Source organism: Cotesia glomerata, linkage group LG2, assembly GCF_020080835.1.
Source record: "Cotesia glomerata isolate CgM1 linkage group LG2, MPM_Cglom_v2.3, whole genome shotgun sequence".
NCBI lineage: Eukaryota > Metazoa > Arthropoda > Insecta > Hymenoptera > Braconidae > Cotesia > Cotesia glomerata.
The window spans coordinates 30438912-30458448 of record NC_058159.1 but is presented as its reverse complement, the minus strand read 5'-3'; the positions used below and the strand labels follow the sequence as shown (position 1 = coordinate 30458448).

Genomic DNA, 19537 nt, shown 5'->3' with positions numbered 1-19537 from the left:
CTTGCGTTTGACATATCTATTATTAATTTATAATTGTGTTAATTAATTTAAAATAATTTAAATCACACAATAAGAGGTTATTATTATTTTTATGATATATTTGGTTTATGGTTTATTTTTATTTAAATAAACGACCAAATTCATGGAGAACTAATTGAGAGCAATATCACGTCGCTGAATTATTTATTTTATTGGCGGTACTTTTATCTCGGATAAAATTTTATCCCGGATTGAAAAACTGGCCCTTAGTTTGATAACATAACAACAGAAGAGCAAAGTTTTAGAGTTACCTAATACAGTAGTTAATTAGTAAATTAATAAACACTTTGAAACAGAAATTAAACAAATAAAATAATGATTTTAATTGTCATTAGCAAGAAAAAATGAAAAAGAGGCATTTTGAAATTCGGGAAGACTATCCGCAGTTGTCAGCCCAGGTGGCAACGAGTTCCAGACACGTATGCCATGGATTATAAAAGATTGTTCATACATATTACTATTTGCTCTTGGCAGACGCAAGTAATCTTGTCTAATGTCACCTCTACGCATTGAAAAATTAAGATATTGAAGTCCTGGGCCAAACAGCTGCCGATAATTTAGCCTTATTTCTTAGAAAAACAAACAAGCTATGAAGTAATCTCGTCTCACTTAATTTTAGGTTGCAATAATTCTCCAGTTAGCTCCAAAATGGAGGAGCCAGCAAAGAAGAAGCAAAGAATAGTCAGCGAGGACTACGATGACGACAACGAGGAGCTTATCACCGACATGGAGAGGTTCCAAAAGAGCCTGTTGGAGCAGTGTTTGTGCGGGATCCCGGAGAGCAGCCTCCGTAAGCCGTTCGTAAACTCCTCTCGGTCGGGTCGGAGTGGCGTGTTGTCCGAGTGGGACCCGGAGAGAACTTTGGAGTACATAAGTGGGCTGCAGTTGCTTTTCGAGCTCGCGATAAAGCAGAACAAGCGCCGGAGAATGTGTCGTAGGGTGGTAAACGTCTGTGAAGCTTTAACGAGGAACGAGTACGGGATCATCGACCAGCTGATAGACTTATCCTGCACGTCCAATAAGTTTGTGTCTTTCACAGCGAGCCGAGCTCTGGCTTCCTTTTTTATCATCACCAAGAACACGGAGGAGCGCTGGCTGGAGAGACTGACCCACTCGCTGGTGAACACCAGCTCGCCCAGCCAGATGCTCTTCACGCTGGACATCATCAAGCGAGTTGTTGAGCACAAGGACTACGGAGTGACTCCTGGGGATGATTCCGAGAGTCAGTACTCGCCTCCTAACTGCGATTACCTGGACGTGTCCGAGTCAGAAGGGCTGGACAGCACTCCGGTGAAGGCGATGTGTGTCAAAGCCCTGGAGTCTAAATGGTCGGTGCTGGTTAATAAATTCGACGCGATACTCGGGTCTTATACCCCGCAGCACGAGTCAGCGGTGATAACTTTCCTGGATCTGTGGGAGTCGATCATCTCGGTGAAGGCCAACCTGTCGGTGATCGACACCAAGCTGTTCTACTCGCAGCTGGACAGCCTGGTGGTGCTGCTGAACAACAACGTCCCGGGAATAATTTGGAGGCACTTACTGGGATTATTCAACGAGGTCCTGTGCTACGGGAGCACGCTCTCGCTCCAGGACAACCTTCCAGAGGAGCCGTGCTCGCTGGCGCATGTTGTAGTGAGAGCTGTTAAAGACTGGAGGCTCCTTGATGGGCTGCCTTATAGACACGGCTCCGGGAGATTCGGTGGCGGCTCGGGGGACGGAGACAGACCGCTGCTGCAGAAGCTGGTCTTGCTGGTGCTGAAGAGCGTCGCGGTGACGGTCAAAGAGACCCGGAGCGACACCAGTGATTCTTCGCTAGGATCAGAGGCTGAGGATTTAGATGCGGACATGGCGGTGATAGAACGGAGCATCCGCGAGGTTTTGAGACAGCTGGATCAGTGCGTGAAGAATCTTATGCCTTTTCACCCCGTGATGCCGCTGTCTCAGTGGGTTGTTCAATTATTTCATGACCAAGATGATTCACTGATTGAAGGGATGGTTTGCTGTTTAGACGTCGCTGTTGGACTGTTCTACCGCGGGCCTCCTCAGAATGAACTCGCGCAAATGCTCAGTCCTACTCTGACCTTTGTGCAATTTATTAAAGCTGTTTCTCACGACCACGAAGTGCTCTTGGATTATCTTGTTAGCAACGAAACTTGCTTTTTACTCTATTTACTTAGGTTTCTTAAGTATATCAAGCGTAATTGGCATGAATTCGTGTCATGTTGTGGTAGAGACTTGGATGATACCATGACAGTTCTTATAAGACTACGGATATCTATTAATAGACTTGTGTCTAAATCGTTATTCCCTTATAATATTGCTCCTGTATTACATTTATTAGGAAAATGCGAGTCTCGTTACGACGGTATAGACAATTGAACTTATCACAGTATTACGTCTGAATTAATTATTAATTATTAATAATATGTTTTTTTTTTCGATAATTATTTTTTACTATATGCGAATATTTAAAATTTTCCATTATCGTGAGGTAAAAGGCCCAGTTATTGACACTGGCCTAGTTATTGGCAATTAAAAAAAAATATCAACTCTAATAAATTATTAAATACTAGCAACCTTGCAGTCACTATATGACTGCCGTGACTTGTGAACTATAAATAAAATTTTGTTTTGTTAAATTGCACTGTACTTTTTTCACTATTGACGTTTTTAAAGATATAAGCTCATCCCGATGTTACACTCATCAAGAGCTTTTATTTGAGTACCCACATCAATTTTTCATATATTTTCCATATATACATATATATAATATATATATAAATATATGAAAAATTGATGTGGGTACTCAAATGAAAGGTCTCGATGAATGTAACATAGGAATGAGCTTATATCTTTGAAAATGTCAATAGTTCTCAAGATACTAGGTCGTTTCTTAATTATGTTGAATTGCACTGTACTTTCTTAACTATTGAAATTTTTAAAGATATAAGCTCATCCTGATGATACACACATCAAGAGCTTTCATTTGAGTACCCACATGCATTTTTGATATGTTTTTCATATATTCATATATATTATATGTAAATATATAAAATATATGAAAAAATGATGTGAGTACTCAAATGAAAGGTCTTGATGAGTGTAACATCGGGATGAGCTTATATCTTTAAAAATGTCAGTAGTTCATAAGATACAAGGTCATTTCTTAATTGAGTAACTAGAGATAGAGCCCTATAAATTTTAATATAATTGGTTTTTTTAAGCTTATTTAATTTTTTTAATTAGAATAAAATTGCGTGTCAAACAACTAGGTCAGTGTCAATAACTGAGTCTTTTACCTTACTCTTGTTTTTTATAATCATCACAGCAATCATTCGAGTCATCAATCATTTCATCACAAATTTTTTAAATTAAATCGAAAACGATTTTATTTTTAATGCTATGTAAATTTAACTGCATACTGTTAATCATTAATTTGATAATCACATTACTTTGTATGTATTAATTTAATTATTTTATTATGTAGCAATAATAATAATTATAATAATTATTATTTTTTTATTTTATATATTTGCAAAAACGAACAATATATTATAAGCATTTTGTACATTGCTCTGTTTGTTTGCATTAAAAACAAATTGTAATTAACGTACTACTAAAGAAAAATATTTATACGGCAATAGAATATATATAGTATTGTGTCATTGAATTTTTTTTTTAATTTAAATACTCTGTACAGTAAGATTTGTTTTTCGGTTTATCAATCAAGCACTAACATTGTGCTGTACTTAATTAATAATTAAGTCGTAGACAATAAAAAAATTTAATTGAAGTAAAAATTGTTAAAAAAAAATAAATAAAATATTTATACGTTAATTATAATATTAATAATTAATTGTAAATTTTATAACGTAATAAAAATGTATAACATTGTTAAAAACAATTTTTTATATATCATTAAATTAAAATTAAATAATAATTAATTGGAGTATTTTTTAACAATAATTATTAGCAAATTTTCTTGTTAAATAATTATCTGTCTTTTTAAAAATTATAAATATTGATAAATAAAAATTAATTAATAAACAATGATTATATCATTGGATAATGTACTCATAATAAAAATATTGTACTATTTATTATGTACATGTTAAATAAATACAGAGAAAAAGACAAAAAAAAATCTATCGATAATTAATAAATTGAAAAATTAAAAAAAATGTCAAATGTGATTTTTACTCTACATGTTAGTTATTTTTTTTTTTTTCTAAGCAAGCTTAATCGAAATTAAATTAATACATTTATTTAAATAATTACTGATAAAAATCAGTCACTTATATTATATAATTTTGATAATAAAAAAATTCACAGTAATACTTTAAATAGTCACGATAATATTTTAATGACTTGAAATATTTGTCCAAAAATAAATTTTTAAAAATCACACAAAAATTTTAAATAATAAGAATCTAGAAACTTATAAAAAAAAATCATCTTATTGGTGTGCTGACGATTATTTTTTAACATCTAAACAGACAATTTGTTGAAACACATACAAAGACAATTTAATTAACATATTAAAAAAAATTTTTATATTTATTTAGGTATCATAATCTTCATCAATACTATTAACGTTGATAAGTGATGAATTTTCTTCTTTAGTCTGCTGCGTAGACAAATTCAACGGGTTTACTTCAGTATAAAAATTTGGTTTACCATCATTGAATGACGACGGTATTGCAATTTGCAAATTAGGAACTCGATTTGGTGAGGGTGCAGCCTCTTCTAATTTTATATTGCTTTTAATAGCTTCTAGGCAGTCTTGTGAATGATTATTGACTTCTGTTGACTTTCTTGTTATTGTTAATTCCTTTGGGATTCTGAGAAAAATTATTTACCCATCAATAATCTACTTTATCTATTTTAATCTTCTATATTTAATAAATCTATTAATTTATATTTAATAAATAAAATAATAATAAATCTATATTTAATAAAATCTTATTTAACCTTTTATATTTAATAAAATTTAATGATAGCGAAATCAGCAGACGTTCAAAAATTTTTTACAAAAAAATTATAACGAAAAATGTTTAAAAAAAAATTGTAATTATAGTTTTTCAAATCTTCTAGTGTGCAATTTGTATTAATAAAAAAAATCCTAAAAATTGTCAGTCTGCTAATTTTATTTTCATAAAATTTATAATATTTTACCGTATTTCAGGGTGAACACGCGTTATATTTAATGGCGGATTGATAGAATTAATTCCTGTGGGTGCTGGTGTCATTGGTGGACTTTGTACTTCGTCATCAGCATTGGAGACGTCAGGAACACTTTTTACCAGATCTTTTAAAAAATCAAAACGGCTCTCTGATAAAATACACTGTTTCCTATAACAATTTTTTAACATTATTATAAATTAAATTGATTCTGCATTTAGCAGACATTTACAAATCTTTTAGATTTTTATAACAAATTATAATGAAAAAATTTAATGTAAATTAAATCTGACATCTGGAAATATTTATAATTTTTTTTAATGAAAAAATTATTTAAATCAAATTAAAAAAAAAATTTGACGTGTAGAAAATTTGAATAGTTCCAAGTGCAATTTTTTAAAAATACTTTTTATTGATTCGAAAAATCAAAAATTGTTAAATTTCTAACTTTAGTATCATAAATTAATTTAGCAGATATTTGATAATTTTAATAATTTTTGTAACAAATAAATTATGAAAAGAAAAAATTACTTTAAAAAATTGACATGCAGAAATAAGAAAAAATTTAAAATGCAATTTTTTAAAAATAATTTTTTGGAGCAAATTTTTTTGTTAAATTAAAAAATTGTCAACTGACGGCTAACTTTAATGTCATAAAAATTTAAATGAAAAATTCCACATGCAGAATTTTCAGAAAATTATAATTGGGATTTTTTTTAAATATTTTTTTATAATAATTAATTATAAATTCCAACACAAAATTGATAAATGTCTATCAAAATTTTTTAGAATTTATTGTCATGCATAAATGACATTAAAGTTAGCAGTCACTAGAAAATTTTTGAATTTTTTTTAACAAAAAAATTTGCTCCAAAAAATTATTTTTAAAAGTTGCATTTTTAATTTTTTAAAATTTCTATATGTTAATTTTTTTTATATTTTTTTTTGCCATAATTTATTTGTTAAAAAAAATTATTAAATATCTGCTAAATTTATCATCATCATGCATAAAAGAGTAGAATGTTACAGAACACTCCAAAATTTTTAAATATTTTTTTTTTCAACTAGTAAATTTATAAAAAAAATAAAAAAGAACTTACATATGAGATGTACTGAGTGTTTTGGCATTTTTATTACTAGTAATTTGCATCGTCTTCGTCAGCAATGAATGTACAAAGAGTTCTAATGTTCTAGGTATACAAATGATTAAGGCTGTTATAGAAAATTAAAAAAATAAATTCCTGAAAAAATTAACAAATATTAAAAATATTAAAAAAGGATATAAATTATAATTGGTACAGCTTGAGCAACTTTTCCAACTTCTTCATCAGTTTGCATTATTTTCTTGATGCGTCCCTAAAAAAATAAAGAATTGAGGTTAAGGTTGCGGTCAACTGTCAATAAATAAATAAATAAACAAAATACTTATTAAAAGTGTTGACAAAAGTATTGTCAAGATAAAATAAATAAATATAAATTAGTAAATATATGAAAATATTTAAAAAATAAATAAATAAGAAGTATGAGTGTAGAAATAGCATAACTTACTGCTGGAAATCGGGCATTGTATTTTTTTTTTTTACTTGGCATTTTTGTTATCTTTATGATATTAGATCATAAAATATTTACACAATAACATACAAGCTTAATTATCACCCGTATGTTATAATATCATGTTATGAAATTACGTGGCAATTAAAAATATATAAGTTTTTATAAGCTATCCACTGACGCGACTCGGACAAACGACACAATGAGATCTTTCAATATTATTTCATTGATTTTATATGATTCTTATATTTCAGGCATTTCGAATTTCATGCTAATTTACTGTGTTCGTTTCATAATTAGATTGGCTCTATATTATACCTATTATTATTGTTATAATAATAATAATAATAATTATTATTATTATTTATATCTTGTTTTTTTTTTTATTAGTTATTGGAATGTCTGTCAAGAGAAAATGTGAATCAGTAATTTTGATCTCGAAAACGCTAGATGGAGCACTTTTATTTGGCGGCACTTTACAGATAAACAAATAAATATAGTATATTTTTTATTTATGTAGATATAAACACATAAACAAATATCACAAATATTCATTTGTCAGTCGGACATTTTTAATTGCACTTTGACTTTTTTACAAAGGATCTAAATTATTAATATCTAAATTACCAGTTATTAAATGAACAAATTTATTCAATGGATAACATACGTCAGTCTTCTACTGTAAGTAGAGTAATTAATAATTGTGAGTATTTTTTTTTTTTATTTATAAGTAAATATTTATGGCACTGAAATTAGCAGACACTTGATAATTTTTATATTTTTATTTTAAAATAAACTAGGCTTCTATATGAAAATTTATTTAGCAGAGATTTGATAATTTTTAGAATTTTTAGAATTTAATATAAATTATGACAAAAATAAATTTAAAAAAAAATCACTGGTATAAATTAAAAAAAATTAAATTTTTTGGAACAAATTTGTTTGTTAAAGAATATTAAAAAATTGTAAAAAAATATTAATAAAAAATTAAATTTATTATTTTTTGGAGCTTTTTTAATTTTAATAAATTTTTTTTTCTATAATTTATGATAATAAAGTAAGCCAAATTTTTAGAATTTTTTTTATTAAAAAAATCATTACAAAAAAATTGTTTTTTAAAATTTCATTTGTAAAAAATTTGAAAAACTGTAAGTGCAATTTAAAATAATTTTTTTTTTGTTCTAATTTACTAAATTAAACAAAATCAAAAAATAAATAACGTCGGCTAACTTTATTATTATAATTTATTTATTATAGTTTCTTAATATCATAAATATTTTTGTAAACTACTTTATAAATTTAATTTTTCAGTTTCAGAAAATCCACCTGATATTCTTGATTGTTACAAAGATAAATGGTCTTGGAGTAAAGTAAAAATGAGTATTGGAAAATTTTTTGATAAATTTAAGAGTGTTAATGAATATGACCAGGTAAAATACAAATAAATTTACCAGATATTTTATAATTTTTTAAAGAAATAAAATGGGAAAAAAATTGACATAGAAATTTAAAAAATTAAAAATACAATTTGAATGTCATCCAGGTAAAACCGAGAAATGACAATAAATCTCAGACCTCACCAAGTTCGATAGAGAAAATGATGATACAGGAGAGACTTGCAAGGGATTATCAGCGCGAATTAAGGAGACTTTGCGAGCGTAATTTTTGTCAAATAAAAATGCAGGTATGAAAAATATCTAAATTTTATTTGTTAAATTAAAAAGAAATATAAATTAGAATTTTCACTAGGACCCATGTGAGATTTGTTGCTGTACACCATGTGAAATGCCTAAAGAAGATCCATGCCATGGTGTGTCTAGAAAGACGCATCCTCCTAAATGTCAATGCGCGAGAGCGGTGGTCAAAGAAAAAGGATGCTGTGATGCTTGTGAAAACGCTCTTAAAAGAATTTAAGCGTAACTGCTTTTAAAAAAAAAAAATTCAACATTAAACAAGTCAATCATGAACTTTGACATTGACTATAATTTTACTTGTAAATAAAAAAATACAGAGTTTTTAAAACTACTTAGTCATAATTATAATTATAATTTATAGATAGTAAATTTAATTATGAATATTAACCCTTATTAAAGAAAATGATTTCACAATGTTAAATGCCCATAAAAGATATGATTTATATGATGTAACAGGATTAAAAATAATTAGAAAATTAATCCTCAAATCATTTTGTTTAATCAGGAAAATTAGCCGACATTTAAAATTTTCTTTATTGAAAAAAATTTTTACATGCAGAAGATTTTAAAAATTATGCATGCAATTTTTTTTCTTGCAATTTAATTGTTGAAAAAAAATTGTCAACCGTCGGCTAATTTAAGTATCATAATTAAATTTCTATTTTTCAGATTAAATTAGAGCAAAATGAGTATTTTTATTAGTATTGGTTTGGGTGGACAAGCTTGAAATAAATTATTGTGTAATAAACAGATGATCGTTGATAAAGTGGGGGGATTAAATACTTGGGTTGGAATAAATTCAAATAGTCAACGTCTTTGTAGCTCGGGAACATAACTGTTGGGATTACCGTTGTGTCGGTTGCTTTGATCGTAATTAACGGAACTTATAAGATTTTTTTCGAGCGCAGTACAAGTTCCGAGGTCATTCACATTATGAATCGCGGTGAGTTTTATTTAAAATAATTATTTATAATTATAAAAAATTAATAATTAATATTTCATGTTATTTAAGATAGTTTAAAGTTTCAATTTGTAGATAAACTCCAAATCAATCGAGAGATAGTGACGCGCAGTTCGAACTCTCTGGATGTTTTTAGATTTAAAGAATCTTTAAAATAAAGCATGTTAAATATTAATAATTAAAATTAATTACAGGAATATTTTGTGGAATATTTATTTTTATTTTAATCCAATGTACGAGTTCTATGAGACTAAATTTATCAAGTGATGATAAACGTCATGCCGTTCGTTCTGTATCAGCGAGTATTAATCAATTTTCTTCAGAATTTTATGAGGTAAGACATTAAATATTTATTGCCAGCTCACGTAGTTGATAACTAAAGAAAATATTTGATCAATCAATTTTTATACTCTTTTATTTAGGCTGTATCTAAAGATGTAGCGGATAACTTTATTTGCTCTCCGTTGAGCGCAGCGATGGTGCTGATGATGGCGTCTTATGGAGCTCGGGGTAAAACTGCTGAAGAAATGACCAAAGCTCTCCATCTCAACCATGAAAATTATGTCCAGAAAACTGGGATCAATTTTTTGATCGATAATTTTAATGTTAGTTATTTATATTACTATTTTAGCTGCTTTAATTTTAGTTGTAAGGAAATTTTTAATTTAATTTTTTTCAGACGATTGAAAAAGCTCAAGTAAAATTAGCGAATAAAATTTTCGTGACTAAAGTCGTGCCGATCAAGCCTTCGTTTATAAATATTACTGAGTCAACGTTCAGATCTGTTGCAGAGAGTCTTGATTTTATGAATGCTGAAGCTTCCAGTCAAATTATTAATAATTGGTGCGAAAAAGAGACTCATTCACGAATTAAAGACGTTGTACAACCTGGTAAAATTCAATTAAAATTAATATAAATAAATATTAAGTAAAAGATCCAATTATTGACACTGGCCTAGTTTTTTGACACTTGCAATTTTATTCTAAATATTTTATTAATTATTTTTAATTAAAAAAATAAAATTTTCTCAAAAAATCAATTTTAAAATTTATAATTATTAATTTATTAGATTTGTTTGTTTTTTTTTTAATTAAAATAAAATTGCAAGTGTCAATAACTGGGTCTTTTACTTTAAATAAAATATAAAATATATATATTTAAAATTAATATAAATAAAATAATTTTTTTCAAATATTTTGATACTAAATTAAAATTTACAGGAGATTTGAATGCAGACACTGCGCTTGTTCTTGTAAACGCTGTTTATTTCAAAGGAATATGGGCTGATAAATTTATTGAGAATGAAACTCATCCAAGGACATTCCACCTGGATGAACAAAGAACTAAAATGGTGCCAATGATGCATAGATTAGGAAATTATCGTTACGGTATACTTCCCGAATTGAAAGCCAGATTTATTGAAATACCTTATGAGGTAACTATTTTAATTAAAAAAATTTTTTTTTAATTATTGCAATGTAAGGTAAAACGCTGTTATTGACACTTGTAATTTTATTTTATTTTTTTTCTAATTATTTGTTTATCGTCGCTTTAACCACTTATTGGTCCTAGACGACGGTGGAATTTTATTTTAATTAAAAAAAAATCAACTGTAATAATGACACTGAAGTTAGCAGACGTCTAAAAATTTTTGATTTTTTTTATTAATTAAATTACAACTAAAAAGATATTTCTAAAAAATTGCACTTATAGTTTTTTAAGTTTTTTACATGTGAAATTTTTTTTAAAATTTTATAATTAAAATTTTTTCAATAAAAAATTTCTAAAATTTTTGAAATATAGGCTAACTTCATTTTCATCTCTAATAAATTAATAAATATATTTTTTTAATTACAAATTTTAAGATTGCTTTTTTGAAAACATTTTATTTTTTTAAGTATAAAATTGAAAGTATCAAACAACTAAACCAGTGTTAATTGAATTTTAATTTAACTATTACTATTTCAGAGCACTGACGAGACAGATTCACTGAGTATGATTATATTCCTCCCTGATGAAATCTCCGGGCTTGGTGATATCGAAGCAGGTCTTCATAAATTAAAATTCGAGCGACTTTTGTCTGGAGAACAATTTGAAATAGACTTGTTTCTGCCTAAATTTAAAATAGAAAGTAAAATCGACCTTAAAAAGCCACTTAACGCCCTTGGTATGAACCAAATGTTCGAAGATACCGCTAATTTCACGGGAATAATGGATGTTCCTCCGCTGAAAGTAAGCAAAATAGTTCAAAAGTCTTTCATTGAGGTCAACGAAGAAGGCAGTGAAGCTGCTGCTGCTACAGGTGAGTTACTTTATTTTTTTTTTTTGCCTTCTTACGCAGCTGCTTTCTGTTATTACTGTAATTAATACATTTTTGTCGCTAATTTTAATTGTAATAACTGTCCTTGGCTTAAATGTTCTAAATTCTTTGCTAATATTCTTTGAACTTTCTACTCTTAATTTTACTGTTAAAAAATCTTAAAGGCTTAGAAATCACATCGTTCTCCATACAATATCCATTTGATTTTCGTATCGATCGTCCTTTCTACTACTCAATCATTAAACGACTTGGTGATCTAGATGCAGTGACACTTTTTTCTGGACACTGTACTTTCGAAGAAAGGTAATATTCTTACTATCGACTCGCATAAGCTCTCGCACTCTAAAACAAATTTTATGTTATCGATAAATAAATTTTTTTTTTAAATATAAATAAAAAAAATTTTTTTTTCAGTATTTGATCTTCAAAACAGACTGGGATTCAGTGATAGTTCACTGAAGAGAGCGCATTTCAATGTAGACAGACCATTTTTCTTCCAAATTGTAAGCGAGCACATTGTTCTTTTCAGTGGTCATATTAAAGATATAATTTAAACTGGAAATTAATTACAAATAATTATAATTTAAGTATTTAATATAATTATCAGCAACCTTGCAGTCACTATCTGACTGTTGTGACATGTGAACTATAAATAAATAAAATTTTTCTTTATTAAATAATGACTGTTGTTAAAATGCACTGTACTTTCTTAAACATTGATGTTTTTAAAGATATAAGTTCATCCCGATGTTACACTCATCAAGAGCTTTCATTTGAGTACCTACATGCATTTTGATATATTTTTCATATATACATATATATAATATATATAAATATATGAAAAATTGATGTGGGTACTCAAATGAAAGGTCTCGATGAGTATAATGTCGGGGTGAGCTTATATCTTTAAAAATGTCAATAGTTCTCAAGATACAAGGTAGTTTCTTGATTATGTTAAATTGCATTGTACTTTCTTAACTATTGAAATTTTTAAAGATATAAGCTCATTCCGATGTTACACTCATCAAGAGCTTTCATTTGAGTACCCACATGCATTTTGATATATTTTTCATATATACATATATATAATATATATAAATATATGAAAAATTGATGTGGGTACTCAAATGAAAGCTCTCGATGAGTATAACATCGGGGTGAGCTTATATATTTAAAATTATCAACATTTCACAAGATATTTATTAAATTGCACTGTACTTTATTAATTATTGATTTTTTTTTAAATATAAGCTAATCCCGATGTTCCACTCATCAAGAGCTTTCATTTAAGTACCCACATACATTTTCATATATACATATATATAATATATATAAATATATGAAAAATTGATGTGGGTACTCAAATGAAAGGTCTCGATGAGTATAATGTCGGGGTGAGCTTATATCTTTAAAAATGTCAATAGTTCTCAAGATACAAGGTAGTTTCTTGATTATGTTAAATTGCATTGTACTTTCTTAACTATTGAAATTTTTAAAGATATAAGCTCATTCCGATGTTACACTCATCAAGAGCTTTCATTTGAGTACCCACATGCATTTTTGATATATTTTTCATATATAAATATATGAAAAATTGATGTGGGTACTCAAATGAAAGGTTTCGATGAGTGTAACATCGGGATGAGTTTATATCTTTAAAAATTTCAATATTTCACAAGATAAAATTATGACTATTCTGGAGACAAAATTTTTCTTATCCTCTTAATAATACAGACTTTTAATATAAAGACATATTTTTATTTCTTATGAAATACAAAGTATAAAAAATTTTAATTGTCACTGTTATAATTTGAATTTGATAATAAAGTTTATATACTAATAAAAAACAATGTGAAAAAGAAAAATATAATTATGGCAGTATCTACTCAAAAAATAATGAGTAAAGATAAAAGTAATAACAAAATAACTGTATGACATTGGAAGACATATGTTACTAATCCACTAGCGATAATAAATTTCAATTGCACATACAAATTATTGCATGTTCTCCAGCTGCCTATAAAATAAAAAACTAACATAATAATAATAAAGCAAAGTACAAAAATATACTTGATAAACTCTAGCTATGAGATAACACAGTTAGTTCCTGCTTTAGCGGAATGCTCAGTGCCGGAAGAAGTTAATGACGTCTTCCTGTAGGGCCGCAGAGTAGTCGTGGTGTCAAGGAATACTTCATCGTCGTCATCACCACAACTTCGACTCCGAAGTTTAGAGTCCGGAGCGTATCTATCTATCAGCTCGCGATTTTTCATCTCTCTCAAATTCTGAATCTCATTTAACTCTTGATATTTCTTCAGCATGTCCTGTCGGAATCCAACTTGCTGGTCGAACGTCGGCCTGACGATTTTTTCATCGTTAATATTCAAATTGGCTGTGGTGAAACCAATCGGGTGTGCATTATAAATTGGTTCATTGAACCGTCCAATTGGTTGTTTATCTCCATAAGAGTATCTATCATTCAACCAATCATATGCTTTATTACAGCTCTGTCTTTGCGTCTCTCTGTCCTTTTCGCGCGCTGGTCTAGTCGGCAGATCCTGTCGCTGCGGGAAGTGAACAGATAGTTTTTGTTGATTACCTGGATTAATAGGCTCGACATTCCTGAACCTCGCGCTCTTCATTACCAAGTCAGCCAGCTGTTGAATAGTTTGTCGCGGTTCATCGTCGTAATTATTGTTATTACAATTATCCCGAGCCGTCTTAGCCGGTGTTGAAGTGTCCAGTTTATCTCCAAGAATATTACCTTGAACAGTTTAAAATAAAATATTAGTTTATTGGACAATTAACATAAAAAGCTAGACAGGCAGAAAAATCATTTTAAAAAAAGATATGTTACCAAAGACTAATACCTAATATAGTAATATGTAATAATAATAAATGAAATTATGGTTCCATGATTCTTGATCCTCCGACAAAATATCTTAAATAATTAAATTTTTAATAAAACAATTCAAAACAATAAATTTGAAAAAAATTATGGCATTTCAACAAATATTCGTAGCACGACTTTACAAAAATTTAAAATACTAGAAAATCGAGCGCGCTTTTATCAAAATGTTTATTATCCACAATTTAATTAATCTATATTTTGATAAATTTTAATCATTAATATTTAATCGTTGTTATGGTAACCGTTGCTAAAGTGCACAGAAAAAAAATTTCTTGCACCAAAAAAATTTTAAGGAAGACAAAGTTATATTGGAGCAAGAAGAAATTTTCTGAGCTCAAGAAAATTTGACTTCATTCAAGAAATTTTCAATCTTCCATTAAGGAAGAATATTAAATATTAAATTTTAAATATTAAAATTTAAATTAATTAAATAATTAATTTAATTAATTAATATTTAAATATTAAATATTAAATTTTTTTGAGCCAAGAAATTTTACCCTCCAGCTAAGAATTATTTTTTTTAGTGTGGTTATATACCATGGCAACGAAAAGCGACAACAATTAAAACGTCATATCAACTTTTTAATAAAGGATTATTGTGCCCTTTTATCATGGAATTTGTGTGATATTTTGTCCGGGGATATTTTTTTTGGGATATTTTATCGGAGAAGCAAGATTCCTGATACCGTAATTGTACCTTTAGTTGTAAAGAAAAATATTTATAATATTTAAAAATACCAATATTAATGTTAGTGTTAATATTTTGTAAAACACATAATTGTAATTTAAATAAAACTCATATCTATCAATCTACCTTGAACACTTTTAGGCTTCCTGCGAATGCTCAACCGCCTCAAGCGATCGTAACTTTCTCCCTGACCAGTCAGCAAATCATCACTAGAGTTAGACTCTTCTTCATACCTTGACGCAACATACCGCGACTTTTCTTCAGCTAGTCGCTCAATATCCAAAAAAGCAGAAGTCAGAACTATCGCAGCGCAAGGTTCTTTCCTCCCAGGCTCTTTCTTCTCCTCCGGAGCTTCAAACAATTTACGACGAGCTGTCTGATCTTTGTCAGGATTCAAAGTACGCCTGGCATTCTCCATCCTCTCCTCGATCAACTTTTCATTATTAATAAACTTAATAGTCTCAGTAATTAAGCTTTTAGTATTATTAACCGAACTGCAAGCTTGAGCGATGCGTCGCTCAGCAGACGACTGAGTCCTCCAGTGTTCAGCAGCTTTGGTCACCGCTGAAATTTGCTGCTGGGCTCTCACGAACGGAGATTGGGACACCGGTCCAAGCTTAGTCCAAATAGTACCTGGCTTAGTGGGTCCAATAACTCCGGGACGAGTTTGCACAGGATTTTGATTTATCAATTCGACATTTCCTGGACTTGTGCAAGGCACACGACATGGCTTCGGTGGTACCAGGTCCAGCTTTGGCGGTACAGCTCCAGGTTTTGGCGGAGGTGAAAAACAAGTTGGGAAATTTATCTGCTGGACTTCTTCCGGCTCAGTTTCCTTTTTAGTGACTGTTGCTTGGACTACAGTCATCAGCTGGTTTAATCGATCTTCCAGGCGACTCTGGCGGTCCTTATCAAAGTCTAGAATTCGAGAGACCATCACATCTTGAGCAGCGAGGATTTTATTCACCACTTCTGTCTGCGATGATATGGCATTTAGCATCAACTGCTCGAGCTTCTGGATTTTTTTTGTCCTTACTGGAGCGTTTGGAATTGTACGATTGTCGTATGAGTTACTTTTCCCATTTACTTCTACTCCTTCATTTTCCGAAGGGCTGGGCGAGTCCTGGAGAAATTCAATAGACAGTGTGTCATCATTAAACGTCGCGTTGTTGGTAATAGTCGTTGTATCTGCTTGCCAAGGACCTTGAAAGCCAAACATAAGCTGATCATAAGTTTCATTTAAATTGTGCGCTTTATTATTCTTCACGCTGATAAATCCTTGATTTAAATTCGGCTCCATGTCCGGGTACTCGTCAGTACCCAAGTAATACCGGTGCATTTCATTCCTCGTCAGATCCTCATCGGGATTTATTATTTTGCGCGGCTCTTGAGGCCGCGCTCCGTTGTTTCCGATGCAGTAATGCTGGAGCTGGCTTTGAATTCGCTGCATGTTTGTTGAAACACGATTGGGGTGGTACAGTATATTCTGCTGAGGCTGTGGCCGAGGATTTATGTTCAGAGGACGGTACTCTCTCTCTGGTTGTTGTTGCTGGATGTTGTCACGCAGCTGAGTTTTTAGCATCATATTCTCTTGGATTATCTGATTTTGCACGTTCTGAACGCTGTTTTTAGTCGGGATCTCAAAATACCTCTCGCCGTTCTCGTATCTTATTCTTTCGTCACTGGGAATTAGTAACGAACGTCGCGCGGTTTTGTTTAGGGGCATCGTGTCGGTGATTGTACTCGTTCCGGCGTTTTTCATTGGAGAAAAGCAGCGATATACTGGACGGGCTAGGACTGTTTCATTGGACTCTGATGAATCTGCGTATTCATGATGTTCTGAAAAATTTTTTTATGACAAAAATAAAATTTTTAATAAAATTACTTTGAAATTAGCAGACAATTTGCAATTAAAATTTTTTTTTAATAATAAACTAGGTCTAAAAAATCGCACGTTATTTTTTTTTGAGCTTCTAAAGATTGAATTTTTTAAATAAAATTTTCTTGTTATAATTTAATAAAAAATTTATTAAAATTGTCAAATGTCTTTTAATTTTCCTATCATAAAATAATGACACTGAAATTAGCATTTAAAATTTTTTTAATTTTTCTTGATTAATAAACTAGGTCTAGAAAATTATTTATAAAAAATTGAACTTGTAATTTTTTAGTTTGTAAAAATAGAACTTTTTAAATAAAATTATCCTGCTGTAATTTTTTAGTTAAAAAATTTTAAAAAATTGTTAGATGTCTTTTAATTTCAGTATGATAAAAAAAAATTATTTAATTAAAGTACCAAATTGCCAATCTCCAGGAATAACTTCAATATTTTTATTAATTGAATCATCGAATTTATTCTGTCGCATACGTATATTAACATTAGTTTTAATCTCCTTCGGCGGTGACTTGATAACTTTAGTAGAATCTGAAATCCATTACAACATTAAACAGGCGTCAGTAAATCACGACAACTTTATCATATTTATTCAGATAATAACTTACCAACAGTATCTACTCCATTATCATTAATTATATTCTTCTCAATTCGTTTGCTTTCTAACACTTTGTCAATCGATTCATAGTAGCGCTCAACTCCGGCTCTCGTCCCACTTTTTTTAGCCTCCTTGTAGCACACCAACACTTGCTTCATCCGCGATCTGCATTGCTTGGCCGTAACTTCATATCCTTTTTTGCGCATATACCTCGCCACACTTTCCCATATCAATTGCGGTTTTGTCGCATACTCCAATTGCTTCTGCACCTGCCGATCTGCCCATACTGAGACCAACAGGGAAGTACTGTCAGGTGTCCATTTGTACTTGACATTGTCACTCGAGTCACTCATCGTGGATTTAAAATTTTGATTAATGTATCGCAATCACTTGCTTAAATGTAATTACTCAATATGTAATCTGAAAAAATAAATAAAATTATTATATGATAGTGAATTTAAGAAACATTTAACAATTTTTTAGATTTTTATAACAATTTAATTATAATTAAAAAAATTTGACAAAAAAATCCTACATTTAAAAATTAAAAAAAATTATATGAAAATTAATTAACAGATATTTAACCATTTTAAGATTTTTTTGAAACAAATCAATTATGGCAAACAAAAATTAAAACAAAATTGACATTTAGAAGTTTAAAAAAATTAAAAATGCAATTTTTTTGAAAATCATTTTTCAGAACAAATTTGCTTGTTAAAAAAAATTAAAAAATACTCAAAACTGCTAACTTTAAAGTCATAATTTAAAAAAAAAATCATAAAAAATAATTTAGCAGATATTTGATAATTTTCAGAATTTTTTTAACAAATAAATTATGGCAAAAAAAAAAATTATAAAAAAAATTTGCCATGTAGAAATTTTAAAAAATTAAAAATGCAATTTTTTCAAAATAATTAATAAATAAATAATTTCTAAAAATTCTAAAAATGATAAAATATTTTCTAAATTAATTTTTAAAAAAAATTTCAAGAATTTTTAGATGTTTGCCGATTTCAGTATCATTATTATTTAAAAAAAAAAAAAAAAAAAAAAAAACTGAGTAGGCGCATTATTAAAATGTAATCGTACCTTGAAGTTTACATAAGTAAAAAAAAAAAAAAAGCAAAGCTGATGACGAAACAAATCGCTTGAATTCCTTTGAATATTTGATTAATCCTTCGCTCTTTTTATAACAATTATATTATATTTCACTGATTAATAATATATTACCAGTATTATTGTTTTATTGCCTTGAAATTGGCCTGAGATTAATTAAAAATGAAATAAACATCACTGACACTGCAAACTGTATACGTAAACCACCGAGTGAAGCTGGAGACCGAGTGGTTGGTAAAAAATGCAAGTAAAGGCGAGAGGTATTCAGCATCAGCATCACAACCACCAACAGAGAAACAGAGAACGCGTTATACTAAAAGCCGAAGCAACAGGCTGACACATATACGTACATACGTATGTACATACACACAGGGAGGGTCTGGACCAATCTGAGCGCGCGCACAACCGGTCTCCCATCCATTGAAAGTCAGCGGACCAATCGCCCGACAATACGAAACAGAAGAAAGAGGAAACCTCAACGGTCAAAATTTAAAATAGTTTAAAGTTATGTGGGAGGGAGCAAGAGCTAAGATTTGTATTGTATTCTTTCTCTGCTTTGCTGGTGTGCTGGCTCTTACAATTTA

At 29.4% G+C, this 19537-nt stretch overlaps 5 protein-coding genes across 10 annotated transcripts in view; 3 read left to right on the top strand and 2 right to left on the bottom strand.

Annotated features, from left to right (window-relative positions):
- LOC123259535 (protein lines) overlaps positions 1–2510 on the top strand; it is a 4049-nt gene extending 1539 nt beyond the window's left edge. For both annotated transcript variants that reach the window (XM_044720106.1, XM_044720105.1), the window contains one exon: positions 659–2510. In XM_044720106.1, coding sequence (XP_044576041.1) covers positions 688–2418 — 1731 coding nt within the window. In that variant the 5' untranslated portion in view covers positions 659–687 and the 3' untranslated portion in view covers positions 2419–2510. The remainder of the gene's footprint in view (positions 1–658) is intronic.
- The window catches only part of LOC123259528, a 23514-nt gene extending 3977 nt beyond the window's left edge, over positions 1–19537 (bottom strand). Inside the window, exons 1-6 of one of the 4 annotated variants that reach the window (XM_044720087.1) lie at positions 18927–19537; positions 17848–18257; positions 17642–17770; positions 15472–17184; positions 14437–14510; positions 7060–7136 (exon numbers count right to left, since the gene is read on the bottom strand). In XM_044720087.1, coding sequence (XP_044576022.1) covers positions 7068–7136; positions 14437–14510; positions 15472–17184; positions 17642–17770; positions 17848–18190 — 2328 coding nt within the window. In that variant the 5' untranslated portion in view covers positions 18191–18257; positions 18927–19537 and the 3' untranslated portion in view covers positions 7060–7067. Of the gene's footprint in view, positions 1–7059; positions 7137–13497; positions 14511–15471; positions 17185–17641; positions 17771–17847; positions 18258–18926 lie in introns of those variants that run through there. The other 3 variants (XM_044720086.1, XM_044720084.1, XM_044720085.1) reach the window with 3 other exon arrangements.
- On the bottom strand, positions 4570–6909 carry LOC123259552. The gene is made up of 5 exons (XM_044720136.1): positions 6769–6909; positions 6504–6576; positions 6321–6414; positions 5215–5391; positions 4570–4880 (listed from the first exon to the last, which is right to left on the bottom strand). The coding sequence occupies exons 1-5, from the start codon at positions 6808–6810 to the stop codon at positions 4601–4603; spliced, it is 666 nt and encodes a 221-aa protein (XP_044576071.1). The 5' UTR covers positions 6811–6909; the 3' UTR covers positions 4570–4600.
- On the top strand, positions 7170–8783 carry LOC123259557. Its single transcript, XM_044720140.1, has 4 exons — positions 7170–7474; positions 8083–8201; positions 8315–8455; positions 8521–8783. Exons 1-4 carry the CDS (start codon positions 7426–7428, stop codon positions 8683–8685), a joined length of 474 nt encoding a protein of 157 aa, XP_044576075.1. The 5' UTR covers positions 7170–7425; the 3' UTR covers positions 8686–8783.
- Positions 9277–12315, top strand: LOC123259544 (antichymotrypsin-2-like). Of its 2 annotated transcripts, XM_044720120.1 has the most exons (8): positions 9277–9408; positions 9621–9760; positions 9849–10031; positions 10106–10316; positions 10647–10861; positions 11395–11728; positions 11911–12049; positions 12161–12294. In XM_044720120.1, the coding sequence occupies exons 1-8, from the start codon at positions 9399–9401 to the stop codon at positions 12165–12167; spliced, it is 1239 nt and encodes a 412-aa protein (XP_044576055.1). In that variant the 5' UTR covers positions 9277–9398; the 3' UTR covers positions 12168–12294. The 2 variants fall into 2 exon arrangements, with proteins under 2 accessions (XP_044576055.1, XP_044576056.1); XM_044720121.1 differs by lacking the exon at positions 11911–12049 and having other exon boundaries at positions 9279–9408; positions 12161–12315.